We start from the raw sequence: 18648 nt of genomic DNA, 5'->3' as shown, positions 1-18648 counted from the left end.
GTCGTAGCAGTCTGGTGAGAGTTTTTTAGCCGCCACTCTGCTGTGTCGCAACGTTCCTAGGTCGCAAGCGTCACCGCTGCTTCGTCTTTTCCTTGGCGGCTTGTGCACGTCCTATTGACTGCACACATCACTGAAAGTCGCTTTGAAGACCTTGAATCGACCGTCGACGAATGGGACGTGGATTCCGACAAGGGGCGTCGCGTAATGTGGTTTCGGCGATTCCACACCATGCACGCACTCGCCCGATGCTTTCACGTCTTGTCTTGCCGCCGGTGGACGAGCTCGCTCCGTCGGCCCGCCCTCATACACTGGTCGCCAGTCTCTCTGACCAGTTCGCACATCTTGGCTGCGTCCCCCGTTGAGTACCGGCCTCCCCCCTGTGTCTTCCTCACTGGTGTTCACTGCTCCCCCCTACCCCTGTGTAAAGATGACAAAGTGTCTCTCAACTGTGCATGAACCGGTAGAGAGGCGTTAGCGGCTCCCCGGCTGTGTAGATGCAGCTTCTTTGTCCTTCCAGAAGATGAAGTTCTTTTCGATGTAGTCCACAAGCTCAGGGAAGTCGCCGAAGTCTGCGCGCGCAATGAAGCAGAGGGGGAATGGCGAGGAGACACATTACGAACACTGCATTCACACAACCGGGCAACAGTTTGGTAGTGCTTATTCAAGTAAGCACGGTTTTTTTGCCGTTCGGTTGGTGTACAGTAAAGTTCCATCTTCACAGCGCGCAAATAACGGGACAAAGGGAAGGATATTACTGGACAAGTGCTGAACCAAAACTAAAATTTGTTATTGATGAGACACAAATATAAAACCATCGAAGGTATAAATCAAAGATAAAAAACATGATACATGAACCCACTAAAGGGACTGCGCAGGTGCACGTTCTCATGTACCACTCTGTTCAAGATACGCCAATTCTGCATCTCAAAGCGACAAAGACGGAGCGCTAACATGTTGACCGTGTATTGGAAAGTGAACCTGTATTGGAACATGTACACATGTTGACCCTGTATTGGAACGTGACTTGGAGGGTTTTGCTCTAAAAACTTACAGGTATATTGATGATTACCTACTATTTTGTGAAGACTACGACCCTACAAGAAAAGTGGTAGGCACCTCGAAAGCATTCAAACGTCGCGCGTTCGGGCTGACCTTTAAGTGCGATGCGCATAAAGAAAGAACAATCCATTATTTGGACGTGACGTTGAAGTTCGAGCAGAATCATGTATGTTCGCTCTATAGTCTGCAATCGAAGAAGTCGTAACACAACTCTTCATCAGCGCTTTCTAAGATTGTAAAGTATTGGATTGTTGTCAACTGCCTCAGGTCGGCCATCTTCAAGTCTGGTTTTCACCAAATTGAGTGTAGCCTTGGTGCACAGTTAGGTAGACTCAGAAGAGCTGGCTACAGTGATGGAGTCATCGGGTCGGCCTGTCTTAAAGGAGTACTGACACCAATTTTCGGCGTTATTTTTGCACAGTTCGCTTCCTTTACTTAACAGAATACCCTGGGTGAAATATGAGCAGCCTGCGATTCGAAGAACATACTTGAATTGGACCTCATTTATCACGCCGACTGAACAGCGCGCGGAGCGGCGCTCAGCAAATGGACATCAGCGTGACATCATCCCGTGAAAGCCGAAAGAAGTGACGCGATAGCGCTCGTCAAAAACTCGTGACGTCACTTCCCACGCGCGGCCTCTTGAGCGGGGAGCGCGTTGAGCTCCGCTGGCGGCGCGGTCGAAACAACGCCCCATCGGCCTCCGCAGTGCTTTGACGTCCGCAAAAAGCGGCGAGGCCATGCCGGGATTTTGTCATATGCGCCTTTCGGGATGAAAGCGCGGGAATTTGAAACGAACGATTTTCAGGCCGTTCAATGTAAATAATTATCGCGCGCTGAAGTATTTGAAGGGCTGTTTTGGGTTCGCCAGACCATTAGGCATCGATAAAAGAAATAAAAGTGGAACATAAAATTTTCTTGTCAGTACTCCTTTAAGTTAGATTTGGTGAAGAGAAGCTTGTCTCCTGCATGTGACGTTGTGAAGGAAAAGAAAAAGGAAAATATTGTTGTAATCCCATACCTGCACAATGTGTCACACCGTTTGAAAAAAGTGGGGGGCAGATTAAACGTCAATGTAGTATTTTCGGCCACAAATAAGTTAAACCGCATCTCTCCCGCCATCGAAAAGAGTATTAGTAAGAAAAGCCGCGCAAACAGCAGTGGTGTTAAATATGAAAAACAGTTTGCTCCTTGTAGATAAAACGTGGTCTATTGCATTCCCTTCAAATGTGGTCGCTTTTATGTTGTTCAAACCAGCCGTTGCCTAAATGTTCGTTTGCGGGAGCATGACAGTTCACTTAACGGAGTGCCTTCAGGCCACCCTTCCACTCATTGGAAATATTGTGGTTGTACGCCTTTCCTTCATGATACAAGGGCACTGTTCCGGCACGGTGATCAAAAGGCGAGGGAAGTAGTGGAAGCGTTTAAAATTCGAAAAAATGTCTGACTCGTGTGTTAGCGCTCCGTCTTTGTCGCTTTTAGATGCAGAATTGGCGTGTCTCGAAGAGAGCGGTACATGAGAACCTGCGCCTGCGCAGTTGTTTTTAGTGGGGTCATGTGTCAGGTTTTAATCTGTTTTATACCTTCGACGGCTTTATATTTGTGTCTCTCAAATATCAAATTTTAGTTTTGGTTCAGCGCTTGTCCAGTGCCATCCTCCCCTCTGTCCCGTTATTTGTGCGTTATGAAGATGAATCTGTACCAACTAGCCCGGTTTTCTACGCTTGTTCTGTACATTGAAGGACGTTTTAATAATGAATGTGTAGCCCTAAACTATATTAACCTCTGTTCGAACTACCACTGCATTATGTTGATCTTGTCCTTTTCGTCGTTATCAAAGTATGCTTACCCGCTTCAACAGGGTGCAAAAAGCGGTCGCAAACTAGGAAGTGGATGAATTATTGAACACATAAATGCATTCATTAGCCGACAAATAATTCACTCTTTCGATGTGTGTCTGCTTCTTTCGGTGGGCTACCTCCTAGTGCCGTCCTAACGTCTCAGATAACAGCAAAGCAGGAAATCAAGATCTAAGCTACGCTTTTTGGGTTTAAACATACATAAAAAGCGTGACACTCTCAGGATCAGAAACAACCGTCTCATCAAGATTTGTATCAAGGCAAGGAAAGTTACTAGAATAGCAAGAGCAGATTTTTTTTTCTCGCTACTAATTTATAGATGTGCGCGTTTACATATGTCACCTTTTTCAAATGCATTTTAAAAGACAACGTCGTAGCATCAGGCAAGAAGTAGTCAAATACTCTTAATGAAGGTGGTTTGCATCCACGATCTGACCATAGTTGCATCCTTTGCGGTCAAAGCACAGTCTCAAAACGTTTGAAGGCACTCAGGTAAGCATCGCCTTTAAGCGTGGAACGTGACACCGTTATCGACCCCATTCGCGTCGCATTTATTATGCGCGTTTGTCATGCTCTTGAGTCAAGCAGCTCCCTCGAGCAGTGAAAACTTCCTGCATATGGTCCCGAAGCCATCTGTCGGGGCAGAGCATTACGGCTTCGGGGCCTTCAAAGGGAAGCCGAAGGGTGGCGCTTCGGAATATGTTGCGTACTTCGATTTTGTCGCTAACGGACAACGCACCAACGCCGCCGCCCTTTGTGCAACGCAGGGGGAGAGAGAGTGACCTATAACGTTACGCCTTACTAATGCGGGAGCATGACCTGTGCGCATTACTTAGCTCGGTTGGCAGAAAAACGCTGCGTCCCGACATAGGCGCGAGACCAAACAGTACGCCCGGAAGCTGCCGGAAGAAAGAGTGGCCGGAACAAGCGAGAAAACTCCGCCTGGCGGGCGATTCAAAAGAAGGCCCCAAGACCCTCTTGTTTTGATAAGACTCTATATTTAAGCGGAAAAAAAGGCTTTCCCAGCAATGATTTTCTGTGAAATGGGGAAGCAAAGCCTAAAAGAGCTCGTTCTAAATTTTAGTTTTGGTAAAGCTGGCTTTTTGCATTTGTGCAAGCTATACTCATGACGGCAAATTGAGTTCGTGTCTGCTTCGCGATGACCACACCCAACAATACTAAATTTAGCAGCATAAAACTCAGTGACGAGACTAAGCTGGAAGTGATCCTTGAGCATTCTCACATCGTAAAAGAAAGCTCGAGTGCCCTGGTAGTCGGGTCCCTGGCAAAAAAACCTCGGACAGTAAAATGGCCGCTGTTATGTAAGCAAAACGCGCATGTGCGGCATGGTGAGATTTGAAATCCGGTGTCCACAGCAGAAGCCCAAAGAGCTACCACTGCGCTATCTCCGCACTTATATATTATGGGTGCCGGCAGTATCAACCTGTTTTAGTGTCAGGCCAACCTCTCCGTTGTGCTTTTTCTCTACTTGTCCGTCGGCCGCACGGCCTGCGTTGACTTGCGGGCCTTCTTAGTAGTGTTTCCGCCTTGTTTAGGAGACACTGTTCGACTGACTGATTCTGCTGTTCCAGCCTCAGGGCGGAAATTGAATGGCTGACAGTTCTCTCTCCATACAAACGTATCCTATCCGTGGCAGGCTTAACCTCCTCGTCCATTAGGTAATGCAGTAGAACACCCAGGCTATATCCCTCATCTCATGTATGTGAGTCTCTGTTCCCTTTTCCCCCACATGACAGTGCCCCTTCGGTATACTTCCGCTTGAAGGAACGAGCATAGAGGCGGTGTGTACAGGCAGAGCAAGTGGGCGGGGGGCCACTTGCCTGACCATGCCTGGAACATGTCGCGCACGAAGAAGCTGATGAATCCCGCCTGTGAGTTCGCGATGTTGCAGGTGGCGCGGTCGAAGGCCGGCATCAGCACTGGCAGTCCCATCCGCTTCTCCTCATCCGTCTGCGAAGCAGAGAAAAAGTGACAATGTCCCCGTGGTCGAAAGCGCAATATTTCTGTGAAATGCGTAACTGTTTATGCATGGGGACTCGGTGATGACATCCGTCTGTCCGTCTGTGCGTCCATGTGAACTAATTTCGCCGCATACAAAGATGCTGATATTAATTGTCGCTTGGGTCTTCATACTTTGATATCAGACTCATTACATTGCCCACTAAAAATCTCTTCCCAGCTTAGAATTCGTGTATAGTGGTCAAGCCTAGTTTTTAGAAACTCGTATGTTACACACGGCGTTTCGTGGAGTCATTCAAGAAAATAAACGGAGACCTTTCTCCCCCGGTACCAGACTGCCTATATGGCGCCTAAAAATGTCTTCGCAGCAATGCGCGAGCGCGTGGCAGTGAAGGCGACTTTACAGTGGCTCGGTTGGTAGCGGAGCTGTTTATAAGCGCTTATACCCCAATTCTCATTCAGGAGTTGTTCTAAAAACAGAACACTTTAGGGGCTCCCTTTGGCGTAGCTCGCTCGCTGGACCCAAGTAGAGCCACACGGCGTTCCGTCGTAGCGTCTGTCATTGCGGCGTCCAACAAAGGTTACGAAAGCCAAGCTATTTATTTAGTCATAAGCGTTCGAAACTTGTGAACCGCTAGCGCTTGTCGTATCTTCCCGTGGTTTAGTGCAAAGAAAACTGTAGGTACATTTGAGGCAAAATATAAGTAATTAACCGGCAGCACCCATGTTCATTTAGTTAGGAACGCTCGCTGGCTCGGTTTTTCAGCCGAAAAAAAGTGGCAGTGCAACGCCGCCACGTGCGCGAGGAAAAGTAAGCACAAAAAGAACAGAACTCCCGCGGGCGCAGTTTCAGGCAGGGGGCGCGCGAGCTCTGCGAAGGCGGGAAATTTGAAATGCGTTGGGTGGTAGCCGTGAGCGGATAACGGCGCTGCAGCCCATTATGGCGCATCGCTGCTCTGCACTTCCGACAGCTTTCACATTGAGCGGAACGGCTTTAATTTTTTTTTGCCCCTTCGGCCTCCCGCACATCTAAATAGAGGTGCTGCGACTTATTTTCGACCCCTTCGCTGTGAAGCCGGCGACAAGGTAAGACGGGGCACGGGAACAGGTACAGCACACATCGCCTCGTCGTTTGACGCTGGAATCCTGATGTGTAGACATCGGATAGCGCGAGTGCGCACTTTCATGTCTCCTGACTCAATTTGTTTTCGCACTTGCTACGGGCAAGCTGATTACGTACAGTGCTAGGCACTGGGGGTCATTTTTTGATACGCACGTCTCTCGCTCGCCTTTTTATCTTTAGGTTGTTTCTGTTCGCTACTTTAACGCTGGCCTGCCATGCTCTGTCGAAAAAAGAAAAAAAAAAAACTCGTTTCAGCGGAGGATGACGAAAGTTACAGATGTGATCACTATCCTCTACCTTCAGCTTTCTGGAGGTAGAGGGTAGGGATCACATCTGTAATTTTCGTCATTCTCCGCTGAAGAGAGTTTTCCTCGGCGCGCCTACCCACCATTCAAGTGGAAAATCGTCAGTCGTGGTACATATAGAAAGCGACACAGTGGCGGGCCACATAGCGACAAATAAGCGAGCGTTAAAAAGGCAGGAAATTCCCGTAGCAGTGTGTGACAGGTTTAATCAAGAGAAAACAAACATCGCAGGCTTCGTGCTCGCCGTGCCCTCCGGAAGTGCGCACGTGATGTGATGATGATGATGATGATTTTGTTTATTGGCATTCCCTAACGCTGCTGTATATTCACCTACAAAAGCGCTCTGTATGATAAAGTTTTATCACCTGTTCCTCAAAAAATTTCAGTGAAGGGCGAACGTTTTCTGCCACTAAAACCGCGGCAAACTTGCTCTGAAAGTACGTCTGATCGGTCGTACCTTCAAAGACCCAAATCGCAAAACGAAGAACGAACCCATGCGACGATTCTTCCCGCACTGAGTAAACGTATCTACGAACGATCTAAATTTATGCCGATGCGTGGTTTATGAGATAAGAGTATACTATTGTACTGCTTCATAATGGGTGCGTGTACTGTCTTAGCTACAACCATTCCTTTTTCGCGATTTTCAAGTAACCGTTTTTTTGACACCATGGAAGCCCGGTTTCAAGCAACCATGCACCCACAGCTCTTATCGGAGCCTTTCGGTCGGAAAACCAGTCTATGGGGAAATGAGTTCGTTTTTTGACAGTACGCCATCTGTCCCACTTAAGGAATCTTTCGCTAGAATGAACGGAAAATACTATATGAAGGCGCGAGCAGTGCCCGCCGTGGTCCCGCACCTGTGCGCAGTACTCCTCGGCGATGCGGTGCGCCCACTGGATGCAGATCGCGATGGGCCTGGCCGGGTTGGAGACGTCGGCGCACTTGATGAGCATGCGCTTGATCTGCAGGATGCTCTCGACAGAGCGAAGGCCGCCGCTGTCCGTGTGCGCCTGCGCAGAGCGGTCCCCGTGCACTAAGACTGCGCCCTCAGAGGGTGCTCGGACAGGGACTGTACCGACCTCTCTGGTCTCCGCTAGCAGTACTCCGCTGCTGCTAGGTGTATGCAGCTATTGGTTTGAAGCTGAACCGCTCTGCTGCCGCGAACAGAGGTTTCTTGTCTTACACGGGATGACGTGTGAAGTGGGGTGAAGCTCGGCCCTCTCACGCACAGTTTAGGATGTCTAGCGATTTTGACGAATTTGCGTCGTTCATTTTACAGCGCAACGCGACATACTGGCGGTACACCTGTACAGAGACACTCTTAGCCTTGCGTTCTTCTCGTCTACCGCGCTGTGCCAAATATTCTGAGCATGGTTGGCTGCCGCATTTTTTTACCTTGTTTGGCAATCCAGCCTGCAGTACTGCCTGGGGTCTCCTTGCCACTTCCTTTTGTGACCCTCTCTGTAACCCACACAGAACGTCCAGGTTCAGATGGAGAAGCGAGACAAATGAAAATGAATTATACGGTGACTCACATAGTCTAACATTTCGGAGCACGTCAGAGGCCTTCGGTTGGCTTAAATGAATACGGAACAGTCCACCGCGCTACGCTTGATAGCCTCTCCGAGTTTTTAAGTGCAGGACAACAATCGGCAATTTTGTTAGAGCCGGACACGGTCCTAAGGGGTACTCTCGAATTTTTAACAAACTCAAAAGTGACTTCAAGTGGGACCATCACGTGACCTCTCAATTTGGAAAAACAACATTTTCATATCAGATTCCAGCTGGTCTATGCATTTCCTGAATGACGGGGATACTTGAAAACAGCTGTTAGTATATACAAAAGGAGGGGAAAACCAAAGAAACACAGATCGACCAATCTTCAGGCGACTATACAATCACACCACTAGTGAAAAAAAAAACTGGCTAATTCTTCTATCATAGGAATAAGTCAAACACGAATGTGAAATGTGCAGCAAAATCTGCAGCTGAGAACGATTTACAGGTCGGTGGATGTCTTGTGGGTGCGCTTGGTGAGCGACGTCCGGCTGGTGATTCGCTTCGGCCAAGGTGTACTGGTGTCATTTCCGTGACGGATATAAGTGAAACCTTGGGGTATCGCGGCATAAAACATTTTTTTGTTGAAATATAAAACGCGAAAACGAACAACCCTTAAGTATAACGTACTCTTCAGTACTAAACGCTGCTTCCTCGCAAGAAGACTTGTGTGCAGGGGTGCACCCTTTGCAGGCCGCTTGCTTCGTTGTACAGGCGTCACTTCCGTGACGAATATGACGTCAGCAAAATCTTCGTGTATCCGGGAATAAAACACTTTCGCGTTCAAATATTTGATAACCTTTAAGCTTACCTTTTGCGCATGGAACGTACTATAGTTATCCGGCCCATTCACATCGCATTATCATTCGCGTGTCATGCTCCTGTGTTACACGGGAGCTAGAGAGTGGGGAAGCATTTCTGCTTGCCCTCCCATGGTCTGTTTGGGCTAGTGCCGTGGTTCTATTGGGCGCCGCAATGTGGCGCTGTGGGATAACTCGTTCACGTATATGTTTTGCTAGCGGTCAGCGACGCCTACGACGGCACATTACATATATGTTACGCTAACAGTCAGCGACGCCTATGACGGCACATTTGTGCGAAACGGGGCCCTTAACGTTACGCGTTGGAAATGTGGACGCGTTTTTGCTTCCGCGCTGTAGGCGGCCGCACCTCAGGCTCGGGATCGTCCTCCGGGTTCTGCTTATTATTGAACATGCCGAGGAACTTGGTCAGGTGCTCGAAGTGCTTGGTCATCTCGGTGGCGAGGACCATGTCGATGATGGAGGTGCGCACCGAGCGGTACACCTCGCGCTCCAGCTTCTGGAAGATGTTCACCTTCTCGTCCGACAGCGTCAGCTTGAAGGCGAACGCCGCGTGGTGGCTCTCCAGCACGGACCTGCGCATTATTATACAAGGACCCCGGCGCCGACTCGCATCGACTGCTACGGGAAAGCGCAGAGACTGTGTGTTTTAGTGCACGTCATCTGACATCACTAGATCTTGTGCGCATGAGTATCTAGGCACCATCCAGTGATCGATCTTGGTGTAGGTCATAGCACACTTATTTTGTGAGGAGCAGGTGGGGCGTGTCGGCGAAATTTTTCCGGCGGTCTGAAAATTTTAGAATCGCTCTGTCAACAGAGTGAGCGATGGAAGAGCACATAACGATAGAGTGGAGAGAGCTTCCTTCGTAACACTAGAGACATAGCCATGGAGACGACAAGGCGAAGCGCGGCTCGTCTGCTGCTTCTACCTCGGCGGGTCTTATGACTCCAGCCATCGCCTGTACGCGCTGTAAAAATGAGTCTGCAGCAAGACAAAGAAAATGGGAATGACGGCGACAAAATGCCGATACTGGTCCGCAACAGACGGAGGAACCGGTAGCCAATGCCTTTGCTAAAGCGAGAGAACGTGACAGCTGAGACGGTTAGAGCGATAATCCCGGTTGGCGCGGTGTACGAGGGACGTGCGAGAAGCGCTTCCTTGCGGACTTCCGAAGATGGCGGAAGGCACTCGCATTGGGCCGAGCGTCGAGTTCGTGAGGAAGAGAGGCGATGTGCTAACGCATTCTTAAAGTACCAGAAATGTATCTTGAATTATTATTCTTTATTTCAACTACGACACACACCCCGCGATTTTTATGTGTGCGATGCTACGATAACAAAGTGCAAATGTTTCAGTTGGTGCGAATACACATAAACGGGCCTACGCTGAAATGGAAGTTCAAAAGGAACTTATTTGTTTTCAATACGGGGAGGAGGGGCTTGCAGTGTCTGTTGCGTAATTAGGAGCCGAGGATAACTTTCCTACTTTCCCTTTCGTTCCCAGACTGCCGCAAGTACGCTTCACCTCAGGCAGCGGGGTACAAAATGGAGCACGCTTTACAGGGTGTTAAAGCTATGGCGAATTAGCTGCCGTAGTGTCGCAATAAAGCGCCTCTCCCACCGGAACTGATGCCGAGAGTGACATTGCGTCATATCAAACTAAATTGTTGTCGCAAATTACGCCCGCTCTCAATAACAGGTACAAGGCCGGAACTGAGCAGGGACAGCCGCCGGACATTGACACCCATGAACAGCGTTTATACTCTCACGAATTTCTAAATAATGTCTAATCCCCCGCGGCCTGCAGCAATCTGTCTTCGTAAAGATGGATGGCGCGACCTTTGACCGAAGACCGGCCTGTCATGATGCTCACAGAGCGTAGACTTCTACTACGAAAATATTAGACATGATCATCTGTGCTTGTGTGGCTTAAGATGTGTCTCCGAGTGTGTGCGGCTTCAGGTGTTACTGAGTTCGAACGAGCATGCGACAGTTCGAGTGTTTGGTCTATCGCACATGACTGCTCTAGCGTGGAAGGCTTGGTAAGCAATGAGAAAACGATCAGCCAAGTTAGTGCAATCGTCTCGAAGGTGCAATAGTCTCTACTGTGATGGAACGTGGAGTAAGCTAGCTCGGTTTTCACGACAAGCTGGTCATGTATAGCCGCATCATTAATATAGACTGCAACTCAGTATAAACGCAAGAGGATTTCTAGTTTGAGTTGCTATTAAAGACTGAGACACGATGCATGTTACCATAGTGCGGAGAGCTTTCCCGTCTTGCGTACTACGCAGAAACAAGGGGGATACGGTGCTTCCGCAAGAGGAAAGGCGAACGCACTTGTCGTTGTAGAGTATGGCCAACTCGTTGTCGGAGTTGCAGAGGAACGGGCTCGATTTCCCGGGATGATCGATGTCATGGACGGCAGCCGACACCATACATATGGCCTCGTCCAGCGGGTCGAATATATCCTGAGAAAAGAAAGGGGCGGAGCGCGTAAGCGAGGCGTTATGCCAAAAACAAAAGGAGTCGGCTTTGATACACTGTAGCCACATTCTGCGTAATTACGTACGCCGTAGGCGATGGGCCCGACAAGTTTAAACAACCTGAGACTATTACACGCGCTGTCGGACATTTTTATATTCAGCTTACACTAAAAACACAGGATACACGTCAAGGAGTCAAACCCATGTCGACGTCCTTGCTTTGACAGCTCCCTAGCCGCTATATTTCCGCGGTTGGTATTAAGGCGGGGATCGAGTCGTGTTGGAAGGAAACTTTATGATGCATGTACACTAAATTTCAGATACAATGAAATCACCTAAAATTTGGGGTCTTGCTTATTGGAAGTGATTCGTTGTCCTCGCTTACTGCACAGAGAAAAGTTTCGCCCGCTTTTAACGAAGTATTGCTTATAACGAAATTAGTTGTCTCTCCAGAGGACTTCGTGTATAGCAAGGTCCGTTTACAAACGGACAATTTTTTTCTTTTTTTTTTCGGGAGCCAGGCGTTGCTCCCATTCGTACACGAAGCATTTGAGACGTTTCTGCTGCCTTTGACGAATTTCTCATTCCGGGTGAAATTTTAAATTCTGCTTCCAAACGGACGGCACTATGCGCAAGTAACCTTTTTGCGCAGCTTGAGCAGGAAGTAGGCGGTGGCCTGCATGACATCGCCGGCGTGTGTCGAGTTGTGGTACGGATTGTCGAGGTAGTGCGACTCGACCAGCTGCAGCCAGCTGCGGATCGTTGCGTCGTCGCACTCCAGGCTGGTGTGCACGCCCAGCTTCGAGAAGAGCGACAGCCCCAACCACACCAGTGGCCTGCGTGCACAGAAGGGCGACGATGGTGACGACCCCTTTTCAGCTCTTTCTAACCCACTTTCTAACTCTTTTCACCCCGTTCTTTGGTCGGGCCGATTTGTTCAAATTTTTATTCTCTCCACTAACAGTCGATGAATGGAGCGATGCGTGAGTATAAGACCTGCTTTCTGTAGAGCGTCTTGAACCGAGCGTTTAAAATAGATATCTGCTTGCGTTTTGAGATGTACAGCACCTTTTCCTACGCAACTCCCTTACTGGCCCTTGTTAGGGTGCCGCTACCCTGTGGGCGCGTGCTAGAAGTTTGGTGTAGTGTGGTTAAGCTGCCTGTGTTGCAGCAAAGCCCTTTCTCCTCGAACAAGTTAAGACAAGCAGAGTGTGTCTGCTGCACGGGCCCTCGTTGGCGGTGTTTCATGGCTGCGGCAGTTGCAAAATCCCGAACAAACTGGTACCAGCAGGGTCGTGTTGAGGCTCGACTCTGCGAACAGACTGCAACCTCTGAGATCTTTCTCCTCTCTGAGACTTCACGTGCGGAGGCTATGACGAGACCGGAAAAGGGTGTTCTTCTGTGTGTACTTTGTTCGGGCTGTGCGCAAACCATTGGTAAGGCTATTTGTTCGTTGCCACATGTGTACAAATTCCGACCTTTCGGTGGCTCGTATCTCTCGGCATTAGGAGCTGAACTGAGAGCGTCGCTCTGCCCGTCAACTGTCATGCTGTTCCTAGACAGTTAGTCGATGTCAATCTCTCGCCATGCATTAAAGCAGTTAATGTTTTCCCTCGGATGTTTTTCTTCACGACCGAGGCAGCTGTCCTGCTCGCTGCTCATTCACCGCGCTACCAATACGTGACGAAAGCGACGAAGCTCGGTACGGGGACTCCTTCGCTAATACCCTCCTTGTACACCTTCTTCCTGAACACTCCGTTGTAAAATATCTTCAATTTTCTTATTTGTTGTTGCTCGATTGGCTTTTTGTTGATATAATACCAACGATGTCTTCACTTCTCCTGCACAGTGGGTTTGACATACGCGAGGTATGCTCAGGCGTGCTTGGGTGCGCATGTGTACGCATGTGCGTGTTTGGATGCTATTGATTTGCGGTGTTGAAGGTAAAATAAATAAAATGCGCCGTGCCTTTCTCTATAGCGCTAAAGTAACGCAGCGTCAAGGATATAAGGTGGAGGTAGGGGCGCCATACTCACCGGCGGCCCGTGAGCGTCTCGAGTTCGATGATGTCGAACTCCCACCTCGTATCGCCCTCGAGGAGGTCCTTGATCTTGGGTGGCGCGTTGGAAAGGCTGGGTAGCATGCCCGGGGGCCCCGTCGCGTTCACCACGTTCACTGCGTCCGTCCGCGCATACACCGAACACGTAAGCTCAGCTGCGGGCTTCGCCTCAAGACGCACGCCAGCGGCACCGTACCTTCCATGAGTAACTTTCCTCCTACCTTTCATCAGCGTCGTCTCGTGGGACAGCCGCCGGACACCCGTCGGTTTCTGGCCCGTCTGCAATCGAGGGACGAAGTTGACGTAAGAGGCATAGTTGCATTGTGTTGCGCCATTTCAGAAATGACCATTCCACGTATTCTTCAACGGCGACGTAGTTCAGTTTCGGGGCCATGACCAATGAGGCATGCATGGAAACTGACGCCCCGCCTTGCTTGTCCTACGTTACATCTCGGTACGGGAAGCAGTTGACTGGTTGGTGCATGCTAAAAATGTGCGTATCAGTGTCGTATCATTGGAAGATATGCAAACAAACGCACACGTGAAATCTTTGAAGCCTTTTGCATAAGCCAGAGGGGCAATAAATGTGTGAGCTAACCGTCTGTGCTACTGTATGAAGATGAAACCATGTATCTTTCAAATGAATAACTGGGACTTATCGATGACCATGTGACAAGCACTTATGTGCATTTCATGCAAATTGTAATTTCCTTTTCCCACAAACTAACACATTTCCACATGATACATTACTACACTCAATGCACCCGGCATTGTACACATACACTTGTAAATTCTGCATAGAGCAATGCACTCTCTTCCACATGGTATGGGAGTGCCGCCACACACCATCCCTTGCCCAAAATCCCAGTCGCTCATTTGAGAACAAGGGACGGTCGGTTGACCAGCTCCAACCTGGATCACTAACAACATCTGGTAGACCGGGCGAGACAGGCTGCCAAGACCCAGATCGTCCTGGACTAAGGAGGTACCCCACATGGCGGTCAACCCAACAAAATTGACTGCTCAATTAAATGTTTATTCTTCCTCTTGTTCCTCCTTTTCATCGCTTTCTAGATGTGTATATAACCCGCTGCAAGCTTTTAGCCAATTAGGGCTCACTCGAAATGAACACTGTGAAACGGACGTGAAATCGGACAAAACTGGCCATTTTGTTCAGGATTTCCTTCCCTCAACTATCGGGGCCATGTGGAACAAACGCCTCAAAAAAATCTTAGCTCCGCTGGCCGCATAAAATGTGAATGTGGTGGATACGGGGAAGCTATATTCAGCCCTTCCAGCAGCACAAGGTATTGGCCAGGAAACGATTACACACGCCCTAGAATCACTTAAAAAGTTTTGCGGTTGTTTAAATGTTGTAAAGAATTTTAGACACAAAGCCTGGAATTGTTACCTCTGGACCTTCTTTTTCCCTGTGAGTTCCGGCTATTCGGTCAAACGGGCAAGCAGTAAAGCATTCGATTGAGAAAGGCAAAGCTGTTTAAAATCCGCAAACAATGGTTAAATTGCTAATTCAGCGCAAACGCCAACGTCTTTCGGCGTAAATGTTTGTTGATGTGTAGTTTACCTTGTTGGTTTCAATCAAGCTACATGCTGGAAGCTTATAGATTTCTTTCAAGTTGTCTGCTTGCATCTAAGGCCTTCAATTCTGCTGCTGCGAAGATATATGCGGTAAATACAACAGTCCAAACATAGTAGTTAAGCCCCTCTTTAGGTAGCCTGAACGTGCAGGTCGAATGAAAAAAATAGGAGGCATTCCACTCAGTGAAGGATTATGGCCAGCAAGGTTGCATAAAATACACATCACGCCCATGGTTAGTTAATGTACACGTATTTGCTTTGTCAGCGTTCGGCGAAGGTAGTGTCTATGGTTTTGTGACAGCTTAAGAATTCTCGGAAGGGCTAAGGTTTTATTCTCACAGACAAGCATGGGGCTGTCCGTATCCAAAACGCAGAATCTTATGCAGTGACAACCGAAAAGAATTGCACAACCTTCACAATACACTAAGAACAACGTCAGCATAAAAATTAAAACTCGTTGTAATGATATAACCGGCTTAGCAATCAACTGACGTACCATTGTTTTGGGGGGCGTTTTGATAATACAGCTGTTGTACCCGTTTTTTGCAGAGCATTGGCGAAAAATTTCGTTTGGCGTTCTCGCACACGCAAAACAATATGCGTGGAAGCCAACAAAATCGGGTAACGTATTGTGTTAGTTAAATACCATCAACAAAAGTGCTTCCTCCACGCGTTCGGAGGGCGTGCTGCGCTAGGGCCCTTCGTGTATAAAACGAACATCCGTACGTGTGCTATAATCGCGAGGTGTCCATCTTGGTAAATCATAAGCCATTTGAAGCACTTCTGAGGGAGACAAGGCTGAATAATGGCACCTTTTCTTTCCAAATAGAAGGTGAGTGTGCTTTGTTGACGAACCAGAAAAATACACTGAATACTAGTGTTGTGCAGCCTCGCTGTAGAAATGAGGCGCTGATGTTGCTCTCTTTTTTTGTGGAGTTTAGAGCGATACATGAGATGCACACATGCTGCACGTGCCACAAAGTAAATTTCGCTGTCAGACAATCAGCTCCGGCCTGTACGGGGCACCACCAGAAGAATACGGCCTTAATTATTAATATTTTAATTCTTCATTCGGAAGGGGGGACTCAAGCTCCAGTCAGGGATGGGGAAGGTGGTAAAGGAGGTCAGAGCGCCTACATCCTTTTTTTTATCCCCATGGTACTATCGAAAGTCCACAGGGACATAAGACTCTTTTGGGTGAGCCCTGCCCAGAGGAGCCGATTCCCACTCCTGGAGGGTCTTGATGTACGGCGGAAGATGTTCTCTTCTCTCCGCCGCGAGCCCCGAACACTCCCACAGGATATGCTGCAGTGTGGGCCTCGTTGGCACGTGACACGAGGAGCAGGTCACGATGGTCGTCTGCTTGGACTTCTCGGGGGGTTCTCTCAGGTGTATTGAGCGTCGGGGAACGTACGCCCGGCACGTTGCGAGCACATCCTCGGTAAGAGCAACCCCGGCTCTTATCTTGCGTACCAGGACTTAGGCACCCCTGGGAAGTCCTCCTGGCAGTGGTTGTGGGTCATGGGGTGTAGCGGCACGGAGCTTCGCCTTGCTCTCTTGCTTGGCAGCGGCTCTGTCATCCGCCGGGTCGGGGTCCTGCCATGCTTGGGGAACAGGGTGTGACGGGTCGTAGCGGATACTCGCTTCGACGCTTGCCCACGCGTGGGCGGCCTCGTTCTCGACGCTACCCGCGTGTCCAGGCACCCAATCCACCCGCACGGTAATGCATTTCGTTGTGCGAAGTCTCTTCGCAATGGTCTTGATGAGGTGGCTTGTAGATCCGAAGACTGTGGTGCCACCGAGTCGTGTTACCGTCTCTCTACTGTCAGTTAATATAGTAAACGTCCGGCCCTGGTGATCCTCCGCCTGTTAGCGTTCTTCGATGTGTTGCGCCGCCAGCAGTACCGCCTCCAGCTCGCATGACACTGTGCTGGGCGTGTCTTAATAGAAGTCTAGTCAAATCTCGTTACTACGAACCCCGCATTACGAAGTTCTCACATTTATGAATATTTTCGGAATTCCCTACCAGATTGCCTATATTGTCTGTGTAAAAATATTTCAGAACTACGAATTTCAGAATACCGATAATTTCAGAATTACGCACGTAATTTATTTTCTCTTTTGCAGTCGAAGAACATAAGTGCTTCGAATTCAGGTGTAATAACAACGCCGCATCTCTCGCGTGAAGCAGAAACCGCCGTGTCTGTGTGTGTGTGCCCCTAGTGAAGTAGCTATCATCCCCACCATGTCGAGTGCCAATTGCTAGCGCCACCACAGAGCTGTTGTTTAATGTGCAGTAGTAGACTAGCCTGTCTAGCCACCTTTTGCCCTTTTTGTTTCGTTGCTTTGGGTGTCAGTCGGTGGCCGGTCGGTGGTTCGGTTGTTTCTCGCGCTATTCACGTGTGCGGGCAGGTATTTCCTTGTTGCTGAGTGATCTTGCTGAGAAGTCTGTGCGAGATCCAACGATGATTTCACCTAGCGACACAGCCAAGGAGGAGCGACAGCAGTCATCTCCCCGATGCGAACGAAGACATATGTTGGTTACCGAACAGAGATAAGATAGTGTCAAAATTTACATTTTACTGCACATGAGCAAAGTTCACACTTTCAATGCTCGTTGCGATGATGTACCCGATGAGGTATTGCACGGAGTGAAATCCATCGTGCGTGCTGCCCTCCCCAGCAAAGACATAACTGGTTTATTCAAATAAAATTGCTTTAAACTGAGTGCAACGTTTTCATTTTTGAGTCTGCTTGTCTGCACACACGTATACTGCCAAGGTACGTCATTTTCACTCCTAGGTATGAGCACTGGCTTATAAACGAAGTTTTGTATTACAACAAAATTTCGATTTTGGGCGGCCCCGCGTAATTCGTTATATCGAGATTTGACTGCAGTCTCAAAAAATCACCATGGCAGCACCGGTACTTTCCCTGTTACTTGAATCTCCATCCTGAAAGGGAAAACGGGGTAGCGGTATTCTCGTAGACACAAATCAGCCACTTCATATTTACCAAGCCCAATGCGATGATATAACCAATCTGTTTGAAGCCGACGAAGAAGGATTCGCCCATTTGAGGCCTTAAATAAGAGCGATGAACCAAGAAGTGCCCACCACGACAGGAACTGTAGTCTGCAATGTCTTTAACGCATAATTGTATTAACGAATCCAAAACTCGCACTGTTGACGCCGGGATGACGCGGAAGCTTTGATTTGAGGCTGTACCGCGGGGCACATTCGAGCTAGAAAGAAGCATTTTTAACGCGGAAGACCTAGGTCTGTATATTTTACGGAAGCGTTTTAAAGTACCAAGCAGTGTTCAGAAATAAGACATGCTAAATCACGCAGAAAATCCAAGCGCGCGCCGGGAAACAGAAACAGCAGCAGCGGATGAAGGTTCTGAGGAAAGTCGCCAGATCACAGAACGTTTAGGACGCGCCTAGTATGCGTTTCTGTGCGGGCTCAAAGCTTCACCAGGCACGCACGAAGGAATAAGTGCGCAAAAGACGAGGACGAAGAGACGAGAGGACAAGACGAGCGCAACTTCCAACTTAATTTTGCATGAAATAGCAACACACATATACACCTCCCACCGATGTTACCCTCTTTCCTATCACCAGTTGCACCACCCGATAAGGCGTAACAAGACTCACAAGTCAAATACAACAAACAAAACAAAACGATTCGATAAAATGGCGTAACCAAACCGTAAGCACCAGACAACAGATACTACTTACACTGTGTACATCTTCCACAAAAAAACACGTGTTGCTCTTAAAGTCAAAGATGAAC

The 18648-nt window shown here is 48.7% G+C and overlaps 1 protein-coding gene across 1 annotated transcript in view; it reads right to left on the bottom strand.

The window, feature by feature from the left end:
* Window positions 1–460: 460 nt before the first annotated feature.
* LOC144146393 (high affinity cAMP-specific and IBMX-insensitive 3',5'-cyclic phosphodiesterase 8B-like) overlaps window positions 461–18648 on the bottom strand; it is a 59747-nt gene continuing 41559 nt past the window's right edge. Inside the window, exons 12-19 of the mRNA XM_077678348.1 lie at window positions 13477–13534; window positions 13233–13371; window positions 11837–12032; window positions 11051–11181; window positions 9057–9282; window positions 7187–7339; window positions 4760–4889; window positions 461–569 (exon numbers count right to left, since the gene is read on the bottom strand). Of these exons, the coding sequence (XP_077534474.1) occupies window positions 472–569; window positions 4760–4889; window positions 7187–7339; window positions 9057–9282; window positions 11051–11181; window positions 11837–12032; window positions 13233–13371; window positions 13477–13534 (1131 nt within the window). The 3' untranslated portion in view covers window positions 461–471. The remainder of the gene's footprint in view (window positions 570–4759; window positions 4890–7186; window positions 7340–9056; window positions 9283–11050; window positions 11182–11836; window positions 12033–13232; window positions 13372–13476; window positions 13535–18648) is intronic.

The sequence above is a fragment of the Haemaphysalis longicornis genome, unplaced genomic scaffold (assembly GCF_048455015.1).
Source record: "Haemaphysalis longicornis isolate Haplotype H1 unplaced genomic scaffold, Haemaphysalis longicornis Haplotype H1 scaffold_7, whole genome shotgun sequence".
NCBI classification, from domain to species: Eukaryota; Metazoa; Arthropoda; class Arachnida; order Ixodida; family Ixodidae; genus Haemaphysalis; species Haemaphysalis longicornis.
This window is presented reverse-complemented; position numbering and strand designations above follow the sequence as displayed.